The sequence below is a fragment of the Phacochoerus africanus genome, chromosome 4, assembly GCF_016906955.1.
Source record: "Phacochoerus africanus isolate WHEZ1 chromosome 4, ROS_Pafr_v1, whole genome shotgun sequence".
In the NCBI taxonomy this organism is placed as follows: Eukaryota; Metazoa; Chordata; class Mammalia; order Artiodactyla; family Suidae; genus Phacochoerus; species Phacochoerus africanus.
Window position 1 is genome coordinate 73,238,072 of NC_062547.1, and position 23,459 is coordinate 73,261,530.

The 23,459-nt window shown below is 48.9% G+C and overlaps 1 protein-coding gene across 13 annotated transcripts in view; it reads left to right on the plus strand.

Moving 5' to 3' along the window:
* Nucleotides 1–23,459, plus strand: part of RANBP3 (RAN binding protein 3) — a 60,041-nt gene that overhangs the window by 12,369 nt on the left and 24,213 nt on the right. For 6 of the 13 annotated variants that reach the window (XM_047777371.1, XM_047777367.1, XM_047777369.1 and 3 more), the window contains exons 2-3: nucleotides 9,786–9,841; nucleotides 16,399–16,587. In XM_047777371.1, the coding sequence (XP_047633327.1) occupies nucleotides 9,786–9,841; nucleotides 16,399–16,587 (245 nt within the window). Of the gene's footprint in view, nucleotides 1–9,785; nucleotides 9,842–16,398; nucleotides 16,588–17,100; nucleotides 17,257–23,459 lie in introns of those variants that run through there. The other 7 variants (XM_047777373.1, XM_047777375.1, XM_047777376.1 and 4 more) reach the window with 2 other exon arrangements.

Consider the following 23,459-nt stretch of genomic DNA (forward strand, 5'->3'; position numbering starts at 1 on the left):
CCTTCCCTTGGTTGCAGCAGGGCCTTTGCCTCCTTTCCTCATGTCCCAGCAGGTGCTGCTACCCACCTTGTGCCTAGGGGCTCCCCCTTCTTAGACTGGTTTCAGGGAGGTGTCCCCTTGCTTCCCTTTCCTTGCTGTGTCTGAAATAAACACAGGTCATTTTGTTTTAAGGGTTTTTGGCACCAGTCACTCTCTGGACAGAAAAGATACAGATAAAACCTTTGAGTCCTGTACCCTCCCATACCTGTGGTGGTGTCAGGAAGCCCAGTGTTTTATTTCTCTCAAATGTGGGGCTTTTGACTTCCCCAACCCACTAAGTATACAGGCCCTCTCCCTGACATAGGCTTCGCACTCTGATGACAAGAGATGACTTGGGGCAGGGGCTCGGGAGAGAGCTTTTAGAACTTCCCATGCGTGCACCCCGGAGCCACCTGAGGATGTTCTCCAGTCTCAGAGCCCCTGGTCAGTAGTTTGTTTCTTTTCCTTCCTTCTTCTTGCACAGATATTATTTAAGCCTTATGTTAACATCGCTCACATCTCTACAACTTTGCAAAAACCCAAGAGATCAAATAGCTCACTTGCATTTGTGTTGCTTGCTAGCATGATTAACTCTCTACCTCTGTTATCTCTTTTTTTTTTCCAATTCTTTTACAATATTTTTTGAAGTATACTTCATTTATAATGTTGTGTTAATTTCAGGAGTACAGCAAAGTGTTTTAGTTATGCATGCATATATATCTTTTCTTCCCCAGAGTCTTTTCCCTTATAGGGTACTACAAAATATTGAGTATAGTTCCCTGTGCTATACAGTAGGTCCTTGTTAGTCATCTATTTTCTATATAGTAGTGTGTTTATGTTAATCCCAAACTCCTAACTTGTCCCTCCCCACCTCTCTCCCCTTTGGTAACCAAAAGTTTGTTTTCTCTGTCTATGGGTCCATTTCTGTTTTATATATAAGTTCATTGGTATCATTTTTTTAAATATATTTCTGCATATAAGCAATATCATATGATGTTTTTCTTTGGTTTACTTTGGTACGATAATCTCTAGGTCCATCCGTATTGCAGCAGATGGCATTATTTCATTATTTTTATGGCTGAGTAATATACCACATCATTTTTCTCTATTTCTCTGTCCGTGGACATTTAGGTTGTTTCCATGTCTTGGCTACTGTAAATAGTGTTGCTGTGAACATTGGGGTGCATGTATAGTCTCGGCTTCATTTTTTTTCCCCCAGATGTATGCCCAGGAGTGGGATTGCAGGATCATAAGGGAGTCTCCCCCCCCCCCCTTTTCTTTTCCTTTTTCTTTTTTTTTTAGGGCCGCACCTGCAGATTATGGAAGTTCCCAGGCTAGGGGTCGAGTCGGAGCTTCACTTGCCAGCCTACACCACAGCCACAGCAACATGGGATCTGAGCCTCATCTGTGACCTGTACCATAGCTCATGGCAACGCCAGATCCTTAACCCACTGAGCAAGGCAAGGGATTGAACCCACATCCTCATGGGTACTAGTCAGGTTTGTAACCTCTGAGCCACAACAGAAACTCCTGGGAGCTCTATTTTTAATTTTTTAAGGAACCTCCTTACTGTTTTCCATAGCGGTTGTACCAATTTATATTCCCATCAACAGTGTAGTAGGGTTCCCCTTTCTTCACACCCTCTCCAAGCATTTATTATTTGTAGACTTTTTGATGATGGCCATTCTAACTGGTGTGAGGTGGTACCTCATTGTAGTTGTGATTTGCGTTTCTCTAATAATTGGTGATGAACATCTTTCCATGTGACTTTTGGCCGTCTGTCTTCTTTGGAGAAGAAGTGTCTGTTTAGATCATCTGCCTTTTTGGGGGGGTGGGGGGTGCATGGCAGGCAGAAGTTCCCAGACCCAGGCCAGGGATCGAACCTGCATCACAGCAGTGACAACACCAAATCTTTAATCACTCCTGTAGGTAGTCTTTACATTTTGTTGGTGGTTTCCTTTGCTGTACAAAATATTTCAAGTTCATTAAGTCCTATTTTTTTATTTTTGTTTTTATTTCCATTACTTTAGGGGACAGATCCAAAGATATTGTTGTGATTTATGTCGAAGGGTACTCTGCCTGTTTTCCTCTAGGAGTTTTATAGTAGCTGGTCTTACGTTTAGGTCTTTAATTCATTTTGAGTTTCTGTGTGTGGTGTTAGAGAAATGTTCTAATTTCATTTTTTTTACATGTAGCTTTCCAGTTTTCCCAGCACCATTTATTAAAGGGACTCTGTTGTATATTCTTGCCTCCTTTGTCCTGGATTAATTGATCATAGGTGCATGGGTTTAGTTCTGGGTTTTCTATCCTGTTCCATTGATCTGTATTTCTTCTTTTGGTACCAGTACTATATTGTTTTGATTGCTGTAGCTTTGTAGTGTAGTCTGAAGTCAGGGAGCCTGATTCCTCCAGCTCTGTTTTTCTTTCTCAAGATCACTTTAGCTATTCGGGGTCTTGTGTTTCTGTACAGAAGTTTAAATTTTTTGTTCTGATTTTGATAATTTTTTTAATAAATTTTTTTTTTTTTTTACAGTTGCACCTGTGTCATATGGAAATTCCCTAGCCAGGTCTAATTGGAGCTGCAGTTGTAGTTGGTGCCACAGCCACAGCAACACTGGATCCAAGCTGCATCTGCTCTGCAGCTTGTGGCAACAGCAGGTCCTTAACCTACTGAGATGCCAGGGATCGAACCTGGATCCTCAATGATAGGTCCTTAACCTGCTGAGCCACAGTAGGAACTCCCACTATTGGGAATTTGATAGGGATTGCATTGAATATGAAGATTGGCTAGTATAGTCATTTTGACAGTATTGATTCTCCCACTCCAAGAACATGATAGTATCTTTCCATCTGTTTGTGTCATCTTCAGTTTCTTTCAGTAGCATCTTAACAGTTTTCAGAGTACAAGTCTTTTGCCTCCTTAGGTAGGTTTATTCCTAGGTATTCTTTCTGATAGGGTGGTAAATGGAATTGTTTCCTTTTTTTCTCTTTCTGATCTTTCGTTGCTAGTGTATAGAAATGCAACAGATTTCTGTATGTTAATTTTGTATCCAGCAACTTTACTTAATTCATGGATGAGCTCTAGTAGTTTTCTAGTAATAGCATCTTTGGGATTTTCTATGTATAGTATCATGTCATCTGCAAACAGTGACAGTGTTACTTCTTTTTTCCATTTTGGATTCTTTTTATTTCTTTTTCTTCTCTGATTGCTGTGGCTAGGACTTCCATAACTCTGTTGAATAAAAGTGGTGAGAGTGGCCATCTTTGTCTTACTCCTGATCCTAGAGGAAATGCTTTTAGCTTTTCACCGTGGTGTATGATGTTGACTGTGGGTTTATCATATGTGGCTTTTATTATATTGGGGTAGGTTTCCTCTGTGCCCAGTTTCTGGAGAGTTTTTGGTTTGTTTCTTTGTTTGTTTGTTTTAAGGGCCACTTTCATGGCAAGTGGAAATTCCCAGGCCAGGGGTTGAATCGGAGCTGCAGCCGCCAGCCCACACCACAGCCACTGCCACTGCCACAGCAACGTGGGATCCGCACTGCATCTGCAGCCTCCACCACAGCTCATGGCAACACCAGATCCTTTAACCCACTGAGTGAAGCCAGGGATTGAACCTGAGTCCTTATGGATACTAGTTGTGTTCATTACCACTGAGCCATAATGGGAACTCCTGCAGAGTTTTTATCATAAATGGATGTTGAAGTAGTTTCTGCTTTAGGAGAAGGGCCTGCCACCTTGGGAATCCCTTTCTTACCCAGAGACCTCTGTACTCTACAAGGAGAATGGTCTGTGGCCCCTTGGGTCAGGAGGCAGCCTGCATCTCAAGGACTCCCAACTTCTTTGAAGCCATCTTGATTCATTTGCTCAAGAAAGAAAGTACCTGAATGTGATTGGTGCTTACCTTCCAGGAGCCTCTATGCTGGGCCCATGCAGGTGTGAATGGACCAAGGAGGGGATGCATTTCACTCCTGTTGCCCTGGGCTGCGGTGTTTCTCATCTGTCTTTAAGGGTCTGGAGTCCGATTGTGCCCACCCTGACCATTTTCCTTCAGTGCTGCCTTATTCCTCCCACTCCTGGCCACCTGACTAAATGCCACTCATCCTTCTGCTTAAGTGACACTTCCTTTAAGAAGCCCTCCCTGATCCACTCCTCCTCTGCAGCCTCACCATGTTGGGTGCCCCAGCTCTGTGTTCTGAGTCTCTTCTCCATGTCACCTGAGTCTGATGTCAGCTCCTCGCAGACAGGGGACATGCCTCTCCATGTCATCACCACACCCAAAAGCCAGCATGATGCCTGGCGCACAGTGGGCACCCAGATGTGTGGAGCCACAGAAAGTTGCAGTTGTCAAATGGATGTTATTATTGAATCTGTGAAAGAGCAAGAGGTGCATCTGCGGAAGTGGTTCCCAAGCTCAGCAAGGTGGACCCTGACAGTCACAGCCACGACATCAGTGCTTCTGGGAGCAGGGCTCCGAAGAAGATGGGTTAGAAAGTGTGTATGGCAGGGCCCACACATCTGGGAGGGGTATGGAACAAAAGCAGAGATCTGCAGCTTTTGCATCTAGGCCTACCTGCCTGTGCTTATCAGCAGAACTGCAAAGACTACATCCAGGACGCAGGCTAAGCTGCCCCATTTTACATCCAAACTGCACGGTTAGGTGGAGGGTGGCAGGGGAGAGGAGGGAGAGCCTTTGCTCTGGGCTGGGATGTCATCAGGAGCTACTCAGTTCAACTTCTGGCCAGGTCTTTACCCTTCCCCACCCCCGCCCCCATGCTCTTTGCCTGGGGATTGGGGAAGCAGGGGACTTTCCCTGGCTGGAGCAGCAGTTGGGCTCCAGCAGGGTGCCACGTGGGGCACAGGAGCTGAGGAGGGGCATGTGGAGGATGCTGAGGGGGGGGGAGGGGTTGGGATCAAGCAGTTGCCAGCTTAGACTTGGCATCAGTGCCTTGAAAAGCCAAGGTGAGGCCAAAGCACCCAATGCATCCCAGAAGCGCCTGGGCCACCCAGAGGCAGGAGTGTTATTTGAGGTGACTCGGGATTCTGAATCTCACCTACTTCACACAACAGTGTTGGCCGCAGTTGGCCACAGATCTCAGGTGTCTACGGGTTTTCCTGGAAAGGGGGTGTTCCCTGGTCAGATAACTCTGGGGAACTTTTGGTGAAACAGGTTTCTTTACCATTGTTTTCCATAACCTTTCTTATGTTGATGAGTCTTGTCCATCTCCAGGCAGCCTGCTTTTTTACAAACTAATTTGATCAGAGAGCGTTTCACAGAACCAAAAAATAGAAAAGCACCTGGTGGACAGAGTCTGGATCAAACAAGTACATATATTTGGTTAACATTTTAATATTTTGGGTCTTTCCGGTAGCCTAGGTCTCTCCACAAATCTCTGGTGGTGGTTTTCCCTTCAGTCATGAAAGAAAAGCTGGGCCAGAAGCCTCCTTGCTTCTGTCCTGTGTTCCCCAAACTTGAGTTTTCAGTTACATAAATGATGCTGGTAATTCAGTGACAACCAGGAGCAGTGGTGACATGGGAAGATTTTAAAAAAAGAAGTGCTTACTTAAATTTGGGGCAGTTCTTGCGTGGAACAGGGTCCATGTGTGTTGTCACCATGGAATCAGTGCTGACTTAGAAGTTACGGACTTTGGGCCCTCTTGGCGTTGAGCAGAAACAAAACTTGCGTGGCTCTGGTGCTTTGTGTCTTTGATAGAGAACTGGCTGAAGTTCATGACCACCAAGGCTTGCCCTCCTCGGGGGTCTCTTTGACCCTCCGAGTGGGCTGCTAGGGCCCAGGCCTCCCGGCTCCAGCCTGTGTGACACAGCATTTCGCTCCCTCTGTAACTGCTTGTTGAGCAGGTATTACACTTGAGACTGTTTGGCTCTGACAAGACAGAGGTGAACCCAACAGAGGCCCCGTTCCTCTGGAGCTTTCCATGGGTGGACATTGCTGGTGAGCAAATAAACACATCACATAGACTCCCCCCCCACACACACACACTCAGCTCCCAGACTTTGCAGTGCCTGGCCAGGTTGGCACACATAGCCCCTCCCTTTTCATCAGATGTTTTACTCTAAAGTTTTTTGCCCCCAGCTTCCAGTTGCCTGTTTTCCCATGGTGCCTTGCACAGAATAAGGGCTTAGAAAATACTTCTGTGATTGCATAGCAGCTGTTGTTACACATGTGAGGAAGTACAGAGGGGGTTTAGTTCAAACATTTATCGGACAGTTCCTGGATGGCACGCGGGAACTGTGTCTGTGGTCTCTCAGCCTCCCTGACAGGTAGCCTCAGTATAACCCGTGCTGGGTGCAAGCCAGAGCTCGCGTCATTAAGGAGCACAGTTCAAATTGGGAGCCTCCTTAAGGAGGTGGTGTCTGTGCCTGGGTGTGTGTTGACCACAGAAGAGCAAGTGAGAATGTCTTCTAGGTGGAGGAACTAAGCCAGGCAAAAGCCTAGAAGCATGACAGAAGCGAGGGGCGTGCCGGGGACAGGGACACTTCAGTGCCACAGTCATGGTCAGCGGCAGGGTAGCCTTTGAAGGGCCTTTGCCCCTAGTCTGGGAGGCCCTTGCCAAGTTTTGAGCATAAGTTTCACAGCAGTGTTCTGGCCGCTCTGTGGAGGCCACCCTTAAGGGGGTGAGAGTAGAGGCAGAGAAGGAAGGGAGCTCTCAACTATGACTGTGGTGGCAGCAGGTGGTTGAGAAGCAGGAGCCCGGACTTAATGAGGGCGGATCTGCTTTTGGAGCTCAGACCGAAGTGTGTTCTCCATGGCTTCCCTCTGCAGCCCCCCTACCCCGCCCTGTGCAGCGTGCCCAGTTGCAGTACAGGGTTGTCCTTCCAGCAGAGGGGACCTCTCCCAGCTTATGCCTGGACCATGCTGGGTGGGACCTTCGCACCACAGACAGCCGCCTGCTCAAACTAATTCCCATCCTGTCCTGTCCCACGGACCCACAGGCAGCCCCTCCTGTGCCTGCCTGCACATCAGCCAACACAGTCCCAGCAACAGGAAGCTCTTCCTCTGCCATCCAAATGGTTCTCTCCATTCTAGTCCTTACAGTCTGGCCGTTGTTTTCTGCAGTGCCCCCTCTTACTTACCTCCCCACCAGATACTTGAATCCCTGCAGGGTGCCAAATACTGCTCTCAAACTGTGGAACATGGAGGGGACAAGGCACTCTCCAGGCTCATGGAGTTGATAGCTTAGTAGGGGGAACAGACCACAAACCCCTAAATACATAGCATATCAGGTGAGGATATCTACTGTGACAAGAAAGAAAGTCAAGGTCAAACACAGGGTTTGGCGTGTGTTTAAGTCTATGGCAGCTAAACCTCACCTCTCAGAGAGGCCAGAAGCTGTTAAAGACTAGGAACAGGAGTTCCCTTATGGCTTCACAGGTTAAAGAACCCTGCTGTTGTGCAGGTTCAGTCCCTGGCCCAGGAACTTCCACCTGCCACCGGTGTGGTCAAAAAAAAAAAAAAAAAAAAAAGACTAGAGGCAGAAATCAAGCTCAGACTGGCTTAAACAAAAATCTGCATTTGCTGGCTTAACTGAAAAGTCAGAGTCAGGTGAGGGCTTAGCTTTGGGCCTCCAGGGTTCCATTTCCTTCTCTATCTTTAGCTCCGCTTTCTGCTGGATTGGCTGCACTCTGTGGCCCCTTGTTGTGACATCCCTTCCACAGTGGCTCTGGCGAAAGTCCTGGGCCCAAGTCTCTTTTGCTACCTGGCCTGATTGTTGTGCCGTGGGGTGCCCTGGGGCAGGAGCCTGCAGTTCTCCCCTCTGTGGACCTGGAGCCCAGATTGGGCTCCCTGTAAACCATGGCAGGGGCGGGGGATGCTGCGCTGGCCACAACCCCAGCTCCTGCCTCTGCCCCTCTGCGCCTTGCAGCTGGAAGGCCCAGAGTCAAATGCAGAAGTGAGGCTGGGCCCTAACCTGCAGCCCTGGATGTTGGGCTTGTGGGGTGAAGGGCAGTAACAGAGGATGACTGGGGTTCCCATGGTAGACATGGTGAGGGTAAGCTGCCACTGTCCCCAGAGCCCCTCCAGCATTCCTTTGCTGTCCTTGTTGCCTGACAGTAGTTACTTTCATTCAGTCCTCCGTGTTTGTCAAACAGCAGCCATCTGTGCTGGGGTGATGGCTGTTTCAGGAAGCGTGGAAGGCCCTTTGGCGCCCCCACTCTCCTCCCTTATGGCATTTTGCTCTTGTAAATGTTGTTCACCCCAGTGTTTGCGTAGACTGTGTGTGGTGAGGATTGTTGTGTCGGACCAAGTGTCACAAGGCTTCAGTGAGTGCAGCAGGGGGAATGGTCTCCATTGGTGGGTCCTGCCACCAAAGTCAAGATTGGCATGTGTCCTGCCCCTTTGTGGGAGTGGGAGTTTTGAGGGGTGGGGAGTGGGACAGTGTCTGTGTGACCATCTCAGTCTTGTGCTTTTACTCCTCAAACCTTGTCCCTGCCCCATCTTCTTTATTGTGGGTGATCCCCATTGCCTCCTGACAGGTCTCCCCATGTCGCCTCCTTCCCCAGACTCTGTTCTTTCTGTGCTTCCCCCACTCCTTTTACAGTTGTCCTGGTTCCTTAGCATTGCCACAGTCTGCCCCTTGGGCTCCCGGTCACCTGTCCCTCTCCCTTCTGGGCTCTTCTTGAGACTTCAGCCCAGCCACCTCTTCTCGGGGATGTTTCCCTGATGCTCCAGACCAGACACTCAGACCAGATCCCACTTGAGTGCTCGTGTGGCCTGCAAATTTTGCCCCCTCCTGTGTAGCAGTCTTGCCGTGGTAAAGCTGTGCCAGTGCAGGTTCCTGGTTCACCTTAACTCCCCATGGCTGAGGGGAGGGGGAGGGGCTGTGCAGGTGCTCCCCAAACTCACGACTCCCCTTGCTTCCCATCCAGGCTGCCCTCCAGCCTCAAATGTTGAGGCAGGCCCTGGGCGCATACCACAGGGTTCACGAGTGTACCCACAGCCTCCCTGATGGGTCACGGTGGGCCTCATCCAGAACCCCATGGCTGGCTGCCGCCTGCTCAAGGACAAGTGACAAAGGGCTGTGGACTCAGCTACCCCTGGATGAGAGACAGATGGTGCTGCCTGAGAATGACCGGCAGCATCTCGCTGGTCCATTTGTGTGACAGCATCCCAAAGGGTTTCCTTCCTTCATCAGCACCTGTGCAAGATGGACTCCCAGACCTTCACACCTCTATGCATTGTTTTAAATGGGTGCTCATATAGAGACCTGGGTGGAACACTGGGCTATCTTGAGTGGAGTAAGCTCTCCAAAGAGCATGTGCCGTGTGGGGATGGGTTGCAAACTGATCACCTCTGGTCCCGGCTGGCCTGCAGACTTGGAGAAAACACACACACACACAAAGATTAAAACCCTAAACTAGCCTCCAGCATTTGGAATTGGGAACCTGCTGTCTCTGCTCCTCGTTCCTGCAGTGCCACACTTGGTGGCACTGAATAGCAGCCTGCCACACTCCCCGCTCTGCTTCCTCCATCAGTGACATGGCCTGTCCTAAGTGAGTTTTAAAACCTTTTTGTTGGTGTATATATGCACACAACAAAGTGCACATATCATCCTGTTCAGTGTTGGGTTTTTACAACTGAACACTTCCCCACATCCATGACAAGAAACTTTTGTAAATGATTGGATGTTCTTTCGAGTTATGGGTTTTATATCGGGTTTGTTTTTTGTTTTTAACTTATTACAAACGAATGTAGCTTTGTTTACGAAAAATACAGTGTTGGGGGGAAAAACACCAATTTTTCTTTTTGCAGAAAAGCCTGCCATTGCTCCGCCCGTCTTTGTGTTTCAGAAGGATAAAGGACAAAAGGTAAGGGGCCGGTATGTTCTCCCTTCACATGGTTACTCTGACTTGGTTTCTCCCCAGGTCTCATGGCTGAGGATCTTCTGCCTTTTAAGCCTTCACGTTGAGCTTGGAGGGGGCAAAAGGCCTAGTGGCTTTAGGTTACTGCAGCAAGAGGTTAAGAATGGGGTGTGTGGACAGGGCTCAGAGACCCTACTTTGAAAAACAGTGGTAAAAAGCTTCTTTCTCATTGCAGATGATTTGTTTTAGAAGTACTGCTGTGCTTTAGGAAAACTGGTTGGCCTGTGGGGAGTGGGGGCTGGGGAAAGGGAGGAAGGTAAGGAAAGGAAGCTGTGCTGGTTAAGGGCAAAAATAAGACCTTCAAAGATTTTAGGGGGATTTGGCCGGCGGGGGGGGGGAAGGGGGGAGACAAGCTACTTGGCATAAATGCATTTAGAATAATTACTAGTTGGCTTGCATTATGTACTGACCACCCATGGTGTTAGTTTACTTCCCCCCTCGTGGATTTTAAATGTCTTGTTTGCACTCTTGATGGAAGTACTCTGCCCAATTCCTCATGATGAGCTAGCAGACTGGTGGTGTGGTGATGCATTCCGATGTCTTGTGTTGTGGTTTACCTTGAAGTCCCTGGTGTTATGTCCCTTCCTGACAGATCAGTGTTGAATGTCAGTTTAGTGTCCAGAGTTAGTTGCTGTTCTGTGGTGATGCCTCCCAAGCTTTATTTGTCCAAAAAATGGATGGTCTCTCCCCTCATGCCTGAGGACCGAGGGGTGCAATTGCAGTATTTCTGAGTGACCAAAGTGCTGCGTCGATGCCGCTGTTCTGAAATCCTTTTATCTTGTTGATAAGGACAGCATGTGAGGATGTCCTCAGCTCAGGGCTCATGACCCACAGACCAAGTGCTCTGGTGGATCTCCGGTCCCCCATGACAGTGGCTGGCTCTGAGCTTGGGGGCTGCTGGCCCGGTGATTTGGGATTCTTGGCAACCCAGCTGCCACCTGTAAACCCTGTCCCTTGGTCTGAGAAGAGAAGCCAGACTTCTCTTTCTCAGTGGCCCAATTTTCCCAGGCAGTGTTCAAGTGCTCTGTCACGGAGAATGCATGTGCGTGTGTTTATGTGAGTGAGTATATGTGTGGAGGGGGCAGGAAGGGAAAGCAGCTGCCTCAAACCCCCATCACACCCCTGCACAGGGTGTGTTCTGTGTGAGCAGGGGCTTACCTGCTAGGCTTGTTCTTACAGTAGTCTTTCCCATTGTTCATTTTTTTGCTGAAGAATCAGAAAACCCAAGGAAATGTTCTTCCCATTTTGGTTCAGTTTTCCAGGTGGTATTTTCAAAATACATCAGCCCCTGCTGTCTCCACTCCCTTGGGCCCTAACCAACACATGCAGCTTAATGACATGTGTTTTTATCGTTTGTTCTTTGGAAGCTCAATCACTGTGAAGGGGCTGATGTGTTTCTTCTGGCTTTCAGAAGTAGGTGCCTTTGGTTTCTGTTTCAGATATATAAGTCACTTCTCTTAGGTTTTCCCTAAAATCAGGATTTTCTAGAATTTTGAAATTTATTATGATTATCTTTTGAACCACTTTTAGTTTAAAACAGGTGTCAGCAAACTAAGGCCCACCATCACTACCTGTTTTTGTAAATAAAGTTTTATTGGCACACTGCCATGCACATGCCTGGAGGCTGCAACTGCTTGCACACTGTAAATGGGGCTGGAATGGTTTGGACCATAGAACCTGTAAAGTCGAACATGTTTAGTATCTGGCCCTTTACAGAAAAGGTTTGCCAACCCAAATTTGAACAAGTAATAGGCATTAATAGTTCTTAAAACCTGGACACTTTTGGACAACCAGCAAGATAAAACACCAAAATGTAATGCTCATCTGACTGAATTTAATTCTTTTTTTTTTTTCTTTTGTACTTTTAGGGCTACACCTGCAGCATATGGAGGTTCCCAGGCCAGGGGTCTAATCGGAGCTGTAGCTGCCAGCCTACACCACAGCCACAACAACACCAGATCCTTAACCTACTGAGGGAAGCCAGGGATCGAACCCGCAACCTCATGGTTCATTTCCGCTGCACTACAACGGGAACCCCTGAGTTTAATTCTTAGTTCAGTACTGTTTTCACAGTTGAGGTGGTCCTGCTGTTTTGTAATTTTGTCAAAGGCTTTCTTACATATATCACTTTCACAAGTTTGTTGAAATTATGTAAATGGTGAGGCTGAACCTTGAAAGTAACGGGGAAGGCACTCATCCTTGTAAAAATGTGCACATCAAAATATGGACTCGGTGCCAACTCTAAATGGGCTTCTAAAAATAACTGACCTCCAAATCTTCTGTCACACTTGTTTGACAAGATCAGCAAAGGGCGTGGAAAACCTCTTGTGTTTTAACAGAAGAAGCAGGTGGCCTGAGCTGTCCATTAGGGCCGAAGTCTGAGCTGTTGGGTGGGTAGTGGCGGAACCTTCACGGAACTCCTTTCTCTGCTGCTCATGGCAGCTTGAGCGAGCATCGGGCACAAGGGGAGCAGAGTGGTTGGACAGCTAGCTGTGTTTCCTCAGCTTCCATCTCAGGGAGGTGGGGGGAGGGCAGATCTGCAGGGAGCAGCCATGACGCTTCTGACTCAAATGAGAGCTTGAGACCCTCCCAGTTTCCCTTCTCACCAAAGAGATGGGAAGACCTGTTCAGGTTGCTGTTGGGTTTTTTTTTACTTTTTATTGTGAATTTTTTTTTTTTTCAAATCCTCAGAAAGGTTTAAAAAATTGTGCTGTGAGTATCCTTCACCTGGCTTCACCATTAACATTTTTATCATAAATGCTCGACTGTGTGTTGCACCGACCTGACGGTTCTCCCCAAAATGCTTCTGCAGGCATCTCCTAGGAATTCCTCTCCATGGCACCAGTGCCATTGTCACTCCTGAGAACATGACCATGAATTCAGAAATACCTTCTAATATATATAGTCCACAGTGAAATTGTCCTGATCATCACCCAAGTCTGCCATACAGCTCTTTTTGAGCCACTTCTTGATCCACAGAGATCACGAAGTCCCATTGTCAACTGTGGGACCATTAACTTCTTTCAGTAACTGATCTCTAAACCACCAAGTGAGATGCACTCAAAGAACCCATGCCACCTTCAGAGGAGAGTGCTCCACAGGCCCAGCTATTATTACTGAGTCATGATTGAGAGAGAAGATTTGAAATCGAAAAGAAAAAAAAATTAGGCTGCCAGCCCACTTTTGGTTTGGGTTTGGTGATAAAGCTACACAGGATCTTCTGTCAGCCCCATGGACAGTTCGAGTTGTATTCTCAGCAAACCACAGATTGGAGGCAAGGGCCTGCCGGTGGCATCACTTGGTCTCAAGACGAGTTGTCAGATCCTACTACTGTTTGTTTTTGTTTTTTTGTTTTTTTGTCTTTTTGCCTTTTCTAGGGCCGCTCCCGTGGCATATGGAGGTTCCCAGGCTAGGGGTCGAATCGGAGCTGTAGCCACCAGCCTACGCCAGGGCCACAGCAACACGGGATCCAAGCCATGTCTGCAGCCTACACCACAGCTCACAGCAACGCCAGATCCTTAACCCACTGAGTAAGGCCAGGGATCGAACCCGCAACCTCATGGTTCCTAGTCGGATTCGTTAACCTCTGAGCCACGACAGGAACTCCCCTACTAATGTTTTATGTTGGAGAGAGCGGTGAGCAGCTGGAACTCCAGTCAACACCTAAAACCCAGAGCCAGCAAGCCAGACCACCAGCACAGCTTTTCTTGTTCCCATGCTTCCTCAAGATGGCGCTCTTCACAGGATGCTTGCCGCGATTGTGTTTGTTTGAGGGGCAAAAATGAAACCTTTTCTTAACTGCCTTGAATGGAGACAGACAGGTTTTTTTCTTTTTAACGTGAAGAGAACTTGAACCTCCTTCTGTAGGTTGTTTCACTGTGATGGCTGAATGTTCTTTCATTTACTTTATCTTCCAAATATTTGTTAATCTGAAGGCAGAAGGCTTTGCAGTTGCACTGACAGGATAACGTCCATTTAGTAAAAAGACAGAAAGCAGTAAAAACAGCAGCCTGCTATTGGGTGGAAAGCAGGGTGTCACCGAAAACGCTGGAAGCTCAGTGTTGGTGTGACAAGCATATCCTGTGTGCATAGTTTTTTGTCAGCTACATGTATTTTAGGGTGATGTCAAAGGCTGCCAGAATCCCAATGTCGAATTTAACAAACATGTTGAAAAACTACAGGCTCTATCTTTGTTCTTTAGAGCTTTCAGCAGAAATTCTTGGACCCAAATAGAAAATTCTGGGACAGCATTTGTATTTCTTTTTGGTCCTCCAGTGTAGGCTTCATCTTGAGTCCACCATGCCATGAGGGATTTGAACATTTATGTTGTAAAATCAGAGATTTAATTTAAAGGGGGAAAAAAAATCCAAGTAGTTCTGATTGGAGATAGGCAGTTTCCCACAGAGCTCTGGATTTAATTTTCTCTCATTAGGTGTTAAATCTCTAGCCCATAAAGTTGTAGCAGACTAGTGCACAGATTGACTTTGGTGCCCTGCACAGGTTTGAGGAACAGCCTGGGAAGGAAGGCCTTTGTGTCCTGGGTCTTCTCTGCATAGGAAATGTCGATCTGGGTGACTTTTTAGATGTATGGGTGAGTTAATGTTATGTTACTTTTGCTTTTCTGAGAATGTTTGAAAGTTCTCTTAAATCCTCTTTATATAGTTCCTTTCATCCAACAAGATCACACCTGTAAAAATAGTCCCAAGCCTTATCTAAAAAGGTTTCAGTCACTTCACAGGCAGGAGGAACATTCACTCTCGGTCATTTAGTTCACAAAGTGAAAGAAACGTGTGGTGGACGATGCCAAGCAGGAGGTTTGGGAACTGGAGCCCATCTGTTTATCCCAGGACACCAGCTTTTAAAACCCACTTCCCAAGAAGAGCCTTGGTCACAGAGTCCTCGGCTCATGGAAGCTCCCCCAGAATCCCAGGTACCACCTCAAAGGATGCCAGAGGTGTTGTGTTTTTGAGGACGAAGACTTGCAGAACCGGCTTTCTCTTAGCCTGGCTGTTTTCTAGATAAGCCCTTGCTCAGGTTGTTTGGGGGGAGCCTGGGAGAATCCTAGGCCCAGGACCTCCCTTCTTCAGTGCACTCCCAACCCCCCCTCCCCCTTCGCGCTGATGGGAAGCCAGCTCTCTGTGTCTGTCAGCTCCTTGGGTCCCCTCGCACCTGCACTTACTGAGCAGGAAAATGTTTCCTTCCTCTCAGGTTTAAGCAGAACAGATGAAAGGTGCTGGAAGAACTTGAGCAAGGTGCAGAAGCCTGTGACCCCAGATGCCCCACTTTGTAGCTGTGTGGTGTTCCAGGCCTGCCTCCCATTTCCTAGCAGCTAGACAGGTGCTGGTGGCCACCTCTGTCAGGAGGTTTGGGGGTTTTTTGGTTTTGTTTTTTGCCATATGTGCAGCAGATGGACGTTCCTGGGCCAGGGATCAAATCCAAGCCACTGCTACAGCCATGCCAGATCCTCAACCCACTGAGCAAGGCCTGAGACAAAACCTGCATCCTCACAGAAACAGTGCTGGGTCCTTAACCCACTGAGCCACAACAGGAACTCTGTTCCATATGTTTTTAATATTAAAAAATAATAATTGCCTCCTTGGAGTTTCTGTCAAAGCTCAGCGGAAACGAATCTGACTACTATCCATAAGGATGCAGGTTCAATCCCCGGCCTCGCTCAGTGGGTTAAGGACCCAGCATTGCCGTGAGCTGTGGTGTAGGCTGCAGACTTGGCTCAGATCTGGCGTTGCTGTGGCTGTGGTGTAGGCCCATGGCTACAGCTCTGATTAGACCCCTAGCCTGGGAACCTCCATATGCCACAGGTGCAGCCCTAAAAAGACCAAAAAAAAAAAAAAAATGCCTTTTCCATGGTGTCTAAATCAGCATTTAGGTACTCCATGAAAAATACGTATTGTACAAAGGAATTGGCAGACATTATTAACCTTAACAGAAAGAGTCATCTGGGCTCCAACATACATTTCCAATATTGATATTCACTCAACATCTTAATATCTTTCCAGCTGGGTCAGGAATCAAACAGCAGCAACCCATCCAGCTGCAGAGACAGTGCCAGATCCTTAACCTGTTTCACCACAGCAGGAACTCCCCATCATGAGTATTTTTGAGGAGATGGATTATTATTTGACATTATTGATATTATTGTCCCTGTTCCACTCTGATGGAGGCACCGCCCCCGTTTTTGTCACCATATTGTTTTGCCGTCAACAGAGTATCTCTGTTCCTCAAGGGGCCACCTTGCAGTTTTGAAAACGAGGGTCTGACTTCTTGCACACCTCGAGCTCCCTGCAAAATCTGACAGCAGCAAGTCCATATTCACTGCCCTTCTCTTAGTCTGGAGGGCCAGCTCTGTCAGCAGACGGCAATAGCACACTCGACCTGAACTCCTGAGCAGGAGCTGTCTCCAAACCTTTGACCCCCACCCCCTCCCCTGCCCCATGTTGCAGGCTTTATTGACATTGAAGGAAAATTGTCTTTTTTGCTCCCAGTCCTCTGCAGAGCAAAAAGACTTGTCGGATTCGGGAGAGGAGCCTCGGGGGGAGGCTGAGGCCCCCCACCATGGCACGGGTCACCCCGAGTCAGCTGGTGAGCATGCCCTAGAGCTACCTGCCCCCGCTAGCGCTTCAGCCAGCACTCCTGAAGCCCAGCTTCTTCCTTTTCCACGAGAACTGGCAGGGGTAAGTCCACCTCCACCTGGCATCCCACGGCCCGGGGGTCCCAGCCCTGACCGGCCCCTTTCCCTTCGAGTTCCTCAGATCCAGACCCCGGTCTCGTAAGCAGCTGATGATAACTGAAAAGACAACAAGGCTTTCTTCAGCTCCCTTTCATTCCTGCTGCCAAAAAGACGGGAAAGATTAAATCCCCTTTTACATTGAAACTTTTCTCACTGGGGGAATGTATACCATAGCAAGAAGTTAATCCTGTTTCCTGAAAGAGACACACGGGGTCCAAAGAGGAATTGAATAGTGGGGTAGAAACTTCCAGATCAGAATCTGCCCCTTCTCCCTCCTTCCATTTTTCTTTCTCCTCTCCCTGAATTTGGGCATTCAAGTTCAGTGTCTTAGAAATGCAAAAGGCTCCGGCTTCCTTGATCTGTAGGAAGAGGAGGTGTCTAACGCAGATTTCTTTACAAGGCCGGTTGTGTTTGGACTGTGGTTAGGCTGTGAACTGCTTGTCTTCAATCAAAGCAGGAAGAAGAAAAGACTCTTCCTTTGAATCCAGAGGGAATCCCTTGAGCCCTTTATCTTTGTATTAAGAAGGCTTTTGAAGATTGTAGGTGGAGAAGATTATGAACTCTCGAGAACAAGAAATGTCTTGAGTTTTTGGAGTTTGATAAATTGGGAAAGGTAAACATCCTACATTCAGGATCAAAAACTCATCCTTTCGGTACCTAGTGACTGAATCCCCCATTTTTCTATTGGGGGAAAATGACTCAACAAGAAAACAAAGGATCCCGCTTTGTCTGCCACACTGAGCCCTTGGCGACCTTTCTCAGTGTCAGTGTCACAATCCCAGGCCTTACCCCACACCTTTAGCGATCCCTTGTGTCACATCACCAGTCTCCTGTGTCCTTAAGTAAACCACTAAAATTCAGTTAGAGCCACCAACCCGTGGGATACTCAGAAGTGAGATGCAGTGAAGGTGAGGTTGGAGCCATATTTTAAATTTTGGCGGAACCACCATATGGTGGGAAAAGAAGAAACAGTCTTTGCCATGTGCCGGGCGAGATGAGGGGGCAGACCTTCCTGGCATAGAAGTGAGTTTGGGGTGGCGAAGCCCAGTAAAGGTTCCAGCCAGGAGGTGCTTACCATGTTGTGGGAGCACAGCCTTCAAGTGAGGGCTGACAGCAAGAATCAAGAGGCGATCACTTTTTGGGTTGGGGGCAGAGCAGCTTCTGGAACCTTCTTCCGAACCAGGTGGTACGAGTTAGTGTGCCTTCAGCCTCCACAGGCACGTGTTCTCCATTCCCTGACAACAGAAATTCCTGGTGTGGGTCTGCCCAGGAGACTCTGGGCCCTTCTGCTGCTCTTGGGTCGAAAAGCACAGGTTACAGAGAGTCTCCAACTGAAGGTGAGGGTGTTTACCTGAGCAGCAGACAGGGAGAGGTTGTGTCCTGGCAGCTACTCTTCCAGAGACATGCAGGCTCTTCGAACCCCACTTATTTCCAGGGCCTACTTGGTGAGATGGGTTGGGCCCCACCCCCCAGAGGCCAGTGCAGGAAGTACCCTGGGGGCCTCACCTGCCTGGGCCCAGGCTACACCTTGATCTCTGAGGCCTGGCCAGTGGAACTCAGCTCCTCAGTTCTTGTGGACTGTGAGTCAGAGACTCTAATTCCCAGAAGTTTAAGTTTTTCAGGGAAATTACTCTTATCTGAATTTGATCTAGGTAGGTCGTTCGTGGTACCAACGGCGGTGCCCAGGCTGGCAAATGCAAAATCAAGTGTGATGGCAGGGAACCTGGAGATGGTTGTGAAGTCACTGTGGGAGAGAGCCAGGACTGGGAGGAGCGGTTTCTAAATGTACCAGCCTAACAGTCAAGGCTGTGCATGTGACATACACACAGCTGCTATGTAGTTTTAACATTCGTGATTATAGGAATCCCCAGTTCCTTCAGAGGTCTCAACGGTGCCACTGTCACATCACTTGGTGACAGCTTTGAATCAACCAGGGCATGGTCCATTGGGCTCTCAGCAGAGTAAGGCCTGTCTGATTGCTAATGGTTCCCCTTAATTGGATTTCTCTGCTGATTGGGCATGTTCAAGACCAAGTAAACTTTGCTCCTTTAGGTCAATTATGGGCATAAATCAAGGCAAATGGAACCCGATCCCAGCTGCTTATCCAGCTGAGGTATTTCTGTGGTGAACTTGGACTAGTTGCTCTTGTATCAGAGCAGGTTAGGAGCTTGCTCCGTACCACACTGGAATGCAGGAAATGCCTACACATTACCCAGGTCTCTTCCCTCACGTTTTGTCTGTTCTCTCTTCCATGATCCCTTGGGGAAATGTAAAGCTCTGAGTTCTTTGTAATAAATAGTGGCTCGCATTGTTGCTTATAAAGGGCCCTTGTCATCCTTGAGTCTCATCAGAACTCTGGCTAGTTAAGGCTCAGTACCAGGAAAAAGTCTCTATATATTAGGTTTCCTGGCTCTCAGAGGCAGCTTGAAGGACACCATACCACATGCAGATTAAGTTCTCCGTTTGATCTGGAAAAAGCAAGTGAGTATTCCTAGTGCTCACTGCAAGCCTGGCTGCAGTCTCTCCTGGACTGAAGCTCTGCGCCAAGGCGCTGCTGAGCCTAAAATATGTTTATGAGACCCACCAGGAAGCTTAGAAAGAGTCTGGAGTGAGTCCCCTGGCTGGACCGCGTCCCCTCATCCTCCAGCCTCTGCGTGAGATTTGACCCTCGTTCTGCCCCTGCCCAGCATTCGCGTCTTTGGAGGCCACCTCTTTTTTTCAGTGTCTGACTTTTTGGTAAAAATTTCTGAGCTGGTTCCCTCAGTCACAGAATAAACAATAAATTGCCCTGGAGTCCACATGAAGACAATAACAACTCAGCAGTTCCCTCTCTTGAGTGACTTCACCCCAGGTGTCCATTTTCCTGCAGCCACAGCAGTGGGCTTTCTAGCTGGGCGTCCAGCAGAGAATCACTGAGTCCCAGGCAGGCCAAATGGTGTCTGGCATTTTCTGGAAGGAATTTCCCTGATACGGTCTTTCTTTCTGGTCTCTTCCTGGAGGTCAAGAAGGCAGTGCCATTCGTTCCTGCCCCTGCTTGTTTGTCTGTGTGTGTCAGCTTCTGAGATGCAGCCTCCAGCTTTCTCCCCTCTTCCTGGACTGGCCTGGCAGCCTTGTCCCTCGAGGCCACACCAGGCAGCCTCATGAGAGCCATGTTTTTGGGAACGGTGCAAGCCTTAATAAATCAAGTGATCTTAATTTTCATAGTTTCATCCTTTATACGAAGAACAGAAAATTTTCACGCCTGTGGTCCCTGGGTTAGATGATCCCTTGTATTTTGCACTTGGCAACAGGGACTTACACACCTCCCAATGAGCTACTCCCTGCTGAGGTTCCCGTGTCTGCTGAGGGGAGAGAACTGTTGCCTGCCCCATCTGCTTACTGGACTTGCGCAGTCAGGGCGGCCGTGCTTGTTAGGCCACACCCAGCCATCCTCTGCTTCATTTGTTCACATTGTCTTGATGCCAGAAAATAAGTTGAAACATTCTCTTTGGTCTTCCTTCTCCTCAGCCTCTTCATGTAAGTGTTAATTGGGGATATTTTCCTCATGGTGTCCCTAGTGGGTGCTGATCCCAGCATCCCCAAGGTGACATCCTGAAGCCCTAATCCTCACTGAGGTGGCCTTTGCTCTGGGAAGAAGCAGAGAAGGAAAGGAGGCTTCACACCCTGCTTCTGTCCTCACTCCCTCCCAGAAAGTCTGCTCTTAAAATCCTCCTCACTGCCTATAGCAGGGACTCCTGAGCTGTGGGCTGCAGGCTCTTGGAGTCCAAGAGTTGGAATGGCAAGCCCCAACCCCTTGTGTGTCCCAGGCATTGTTTGTTCTAAGCTGACCCCTGAACAGCTGCTTCCTTGGTTGGAGCCGAGGGTGGTGCCAGGCCACTTTGACATGGAAGAGGTCCTGCCCATCGGGCTGCTGTGTCCGAGGACAGTGTCTGTGGAGCTGACATTTGGCTTTGTGTGGGGCCAGGAGTGGTTGAAGGGGAGTTGCTGCACACCAGACCTTTTCCTGCTTTGGGAGAAAACAGCATGAGGCAGCCAGGCCCAGACAGCAGCCTCAGGCTCGCTCCAGCGGGGGGCAGGCTGCTCCTCGCATGGCAGCTCTGGAGGGTTGCCAGCTGTCCTAGGCATCTCCAAAGGCAAGCAGAAATGTCTTCGCTTTGCATTGTCTTCCTGCTTCCTTGCACTGGTTCCTTTTGAGGAGAGTTAATGGTGTTACTTTCCTCACTGCTTCTGAGTCAGCTGTTTAAGAACCCACAGGAAGTTCCCATCAGCTTCTGGGAGGTTCTCCCAGTGAGAGAATCTTCCTTTGTTGTCCTTCTCAGGTCTTGGCCTCAGCCTTTCTAAAACCAAGAGGCCTGCCACATGCCTGTGGGATGGTTCTTAAAATAGATTTGGGGTGTGGATTTGAGGGTTTCCAGGGATCTAGGAGTATCTGGTTTTGTCTGGCTAGGTGCCCTTTCCTTTCCAGGTCACTGAGGAGGCTGTGGCAGAGGACGTAAGCTCCATTTGTGCGGTAGCTACTTGCCAAGCGTGTTTTGTGCAGAGCCAGGTTTTGGGTGTATGAACTATGAGCAGAACAGACAGGGCAGGGCCTCCTGGTAGCAGGAGACAGACAACAGACACATTAGATCTCTTCCAGTTGTGATACACAAAACAAGGTAGAGGCCCAAGAGAGTTTGGAGGATCGGGTAGAGAGGACTGCTTCTGTTTGCTGGGTGATGGGAGAGCACGTGAGCAGGGGTTCACCCTGGAGGTGGTCAGGGATGGCCGTGGGAGCAGCACGTGGAGAAGTAACACCAGGTGGGAACAGCATTGACATGTTTGGGAAACAGGAAAGAAACAGCAAGGCCGGAGTGTAACGGCAGGGAGGGGTGGTGCAGGACGGACCAAGGGGGACAGGGCTGCAGGAGGCCATCCAGGGCTCAGTAGTCCTAGGCCCTGAGAGGTGGGGCTGCAGCCCCAAAGGTCTGGGTACGCTTCTGGGGAAAGGCTCCTAACACTCATCAAATTTTCAAGAAGACCCAGATCCCTGCAAGCCTTGGGGTGTTTCTGGCAGAAGTAAAGAAAGGTGACATTAAAAGAGCCCCAGCGTAGATTTCCCGTTGTGGCTCAGTGGAAACGAATCCGACTAATATCCGTGAGGATGTGGATTCGATCCCTGGCCTAGCTCAGTGTCTTAAGGATCTGGCGTTGCCATGAACTGTGGTGTAGGTTGCAGATGCACCTCAGATCCAGCGTTGCTGAGGCTGTGGTGTAGGCTACCACCTGTAGCTCTGGTTAGACCCCTAGCCTGGGAACCTCCGTGTGTTGCAGGTGTGGCCCTAAAAAGCAATGAAAAGGAAAAAGAGCGCCCCAGGGAGTTCCCACTGTGACACAAAGGGATCAGCAGTATCTTCATAGCACTGGGATGCAGGTTCAGTCCTTGGCCCAGCACAGAGGGTTAAGGATCCGGGGTTGCTGCAGCTGTGGTGTAGGTCACAACTGCAGCTCAGATCTGATCCCTGGCCCTGGAACTCCATGTGATGTGGGGCAGCCAAAAAAAAAAGAGCCCCAGAATACACGAGGCAAAAACTGACAGAAAGAAGGGAGACTAGGCAGTTCTGTCACATTGTTGGAGACCTCAGTGCTTCACATCAGAGAGGATGTGAGTAGTAGCAGAGTGCATGGTCCTCTCAAGGGCAAGTAGGGAACTGCAGGGTGGACCACTCACTAGGCCACAAAATAAGTCCCTATAGACTTAAAAGGATTGAAGTCACAGTCTTCTCCAGCCACAACAGAATGAAACTAGAAATTCACAGCAGAGCGTTCCCGACATGGTGCAGTGGGAAGAAATCCGACTAGGAACCTCGAGGTTGTGGGTTTGATTCCTGGCCTCAATGGGTTAAGGATCCGATGTTGCCGTGAGCTGTGATGTAGGTCGCAGATGCAGCTTGAATCTGGCATTGCCGTGGCTCTGGCGTAGGTCGGCAGCTGCAGCTCCAATTTGACCCCTAGCCTGGGAACCTCCATGTGCTGTGAGTGTGGCCCTTAAAAAAAAAAAAAAGGAAGAAAGAAATCCACAGCAGAAGGAACCCTGGGAAATTCACACATGTGAAAATTAACCTAGCTAGCCATTGGGAAAGGGCAGCTGTGAGGGAGCGGGTGGGGGGGGGGGGAACCTATTGAGACTGAGGTGGCGGAGGACTGTCCTCCACAGCGCCTGAGAGACAGAAGGAAGCTCAGGCCTCACAGCCTTCAGGACCATTGCTCTGTGTATAACTTGGGGGACACGTGCTTTGGCTGCCTCTCAGTGGCCCAGAGAGTGCCTGGAACTGTGTGCTTTACTGAACACATTCCAGGAGAGCCCCCAGTATGCTGGCCACCAGGACCCTCCTGGAACTTACAGGCTAGTGAGGGACCCTGACGCAGACCACACGACCAGAATAAGAGCCACAGAGGAGTGCAGGGAGCGGTGAGGCCACAGGACCAAGGGGTTCTCCTCTGGGAGGTGAGGGAAGGGAGGGTGTCAGTGGTGAGGGAATAGCATCTATAGAGGCCAGAGAGGGTGGCCATTTCCATTCAGGACACAGCAGATCCCACTGGCCCCAGGGGGTTGCTGTGAGCCAGTTTGGTAGAGTTGAAATGCTTGTTGAAGGAAAAGGGGAGAAGTTGAGGATGGGACTGAAGGGCGGGGTGGGCTGGGGATGGCCTGGCCTGCTCTGGGGCAATAGAAGGGAGGGACCTGGAGCCTGCACCTTGATGATGTTGCCCAGGGCAGGGATGATCCCGAGAGAAGGCCTGATGTTCTATGACACGGCTCTGAGCTGTCAGAATGACAGT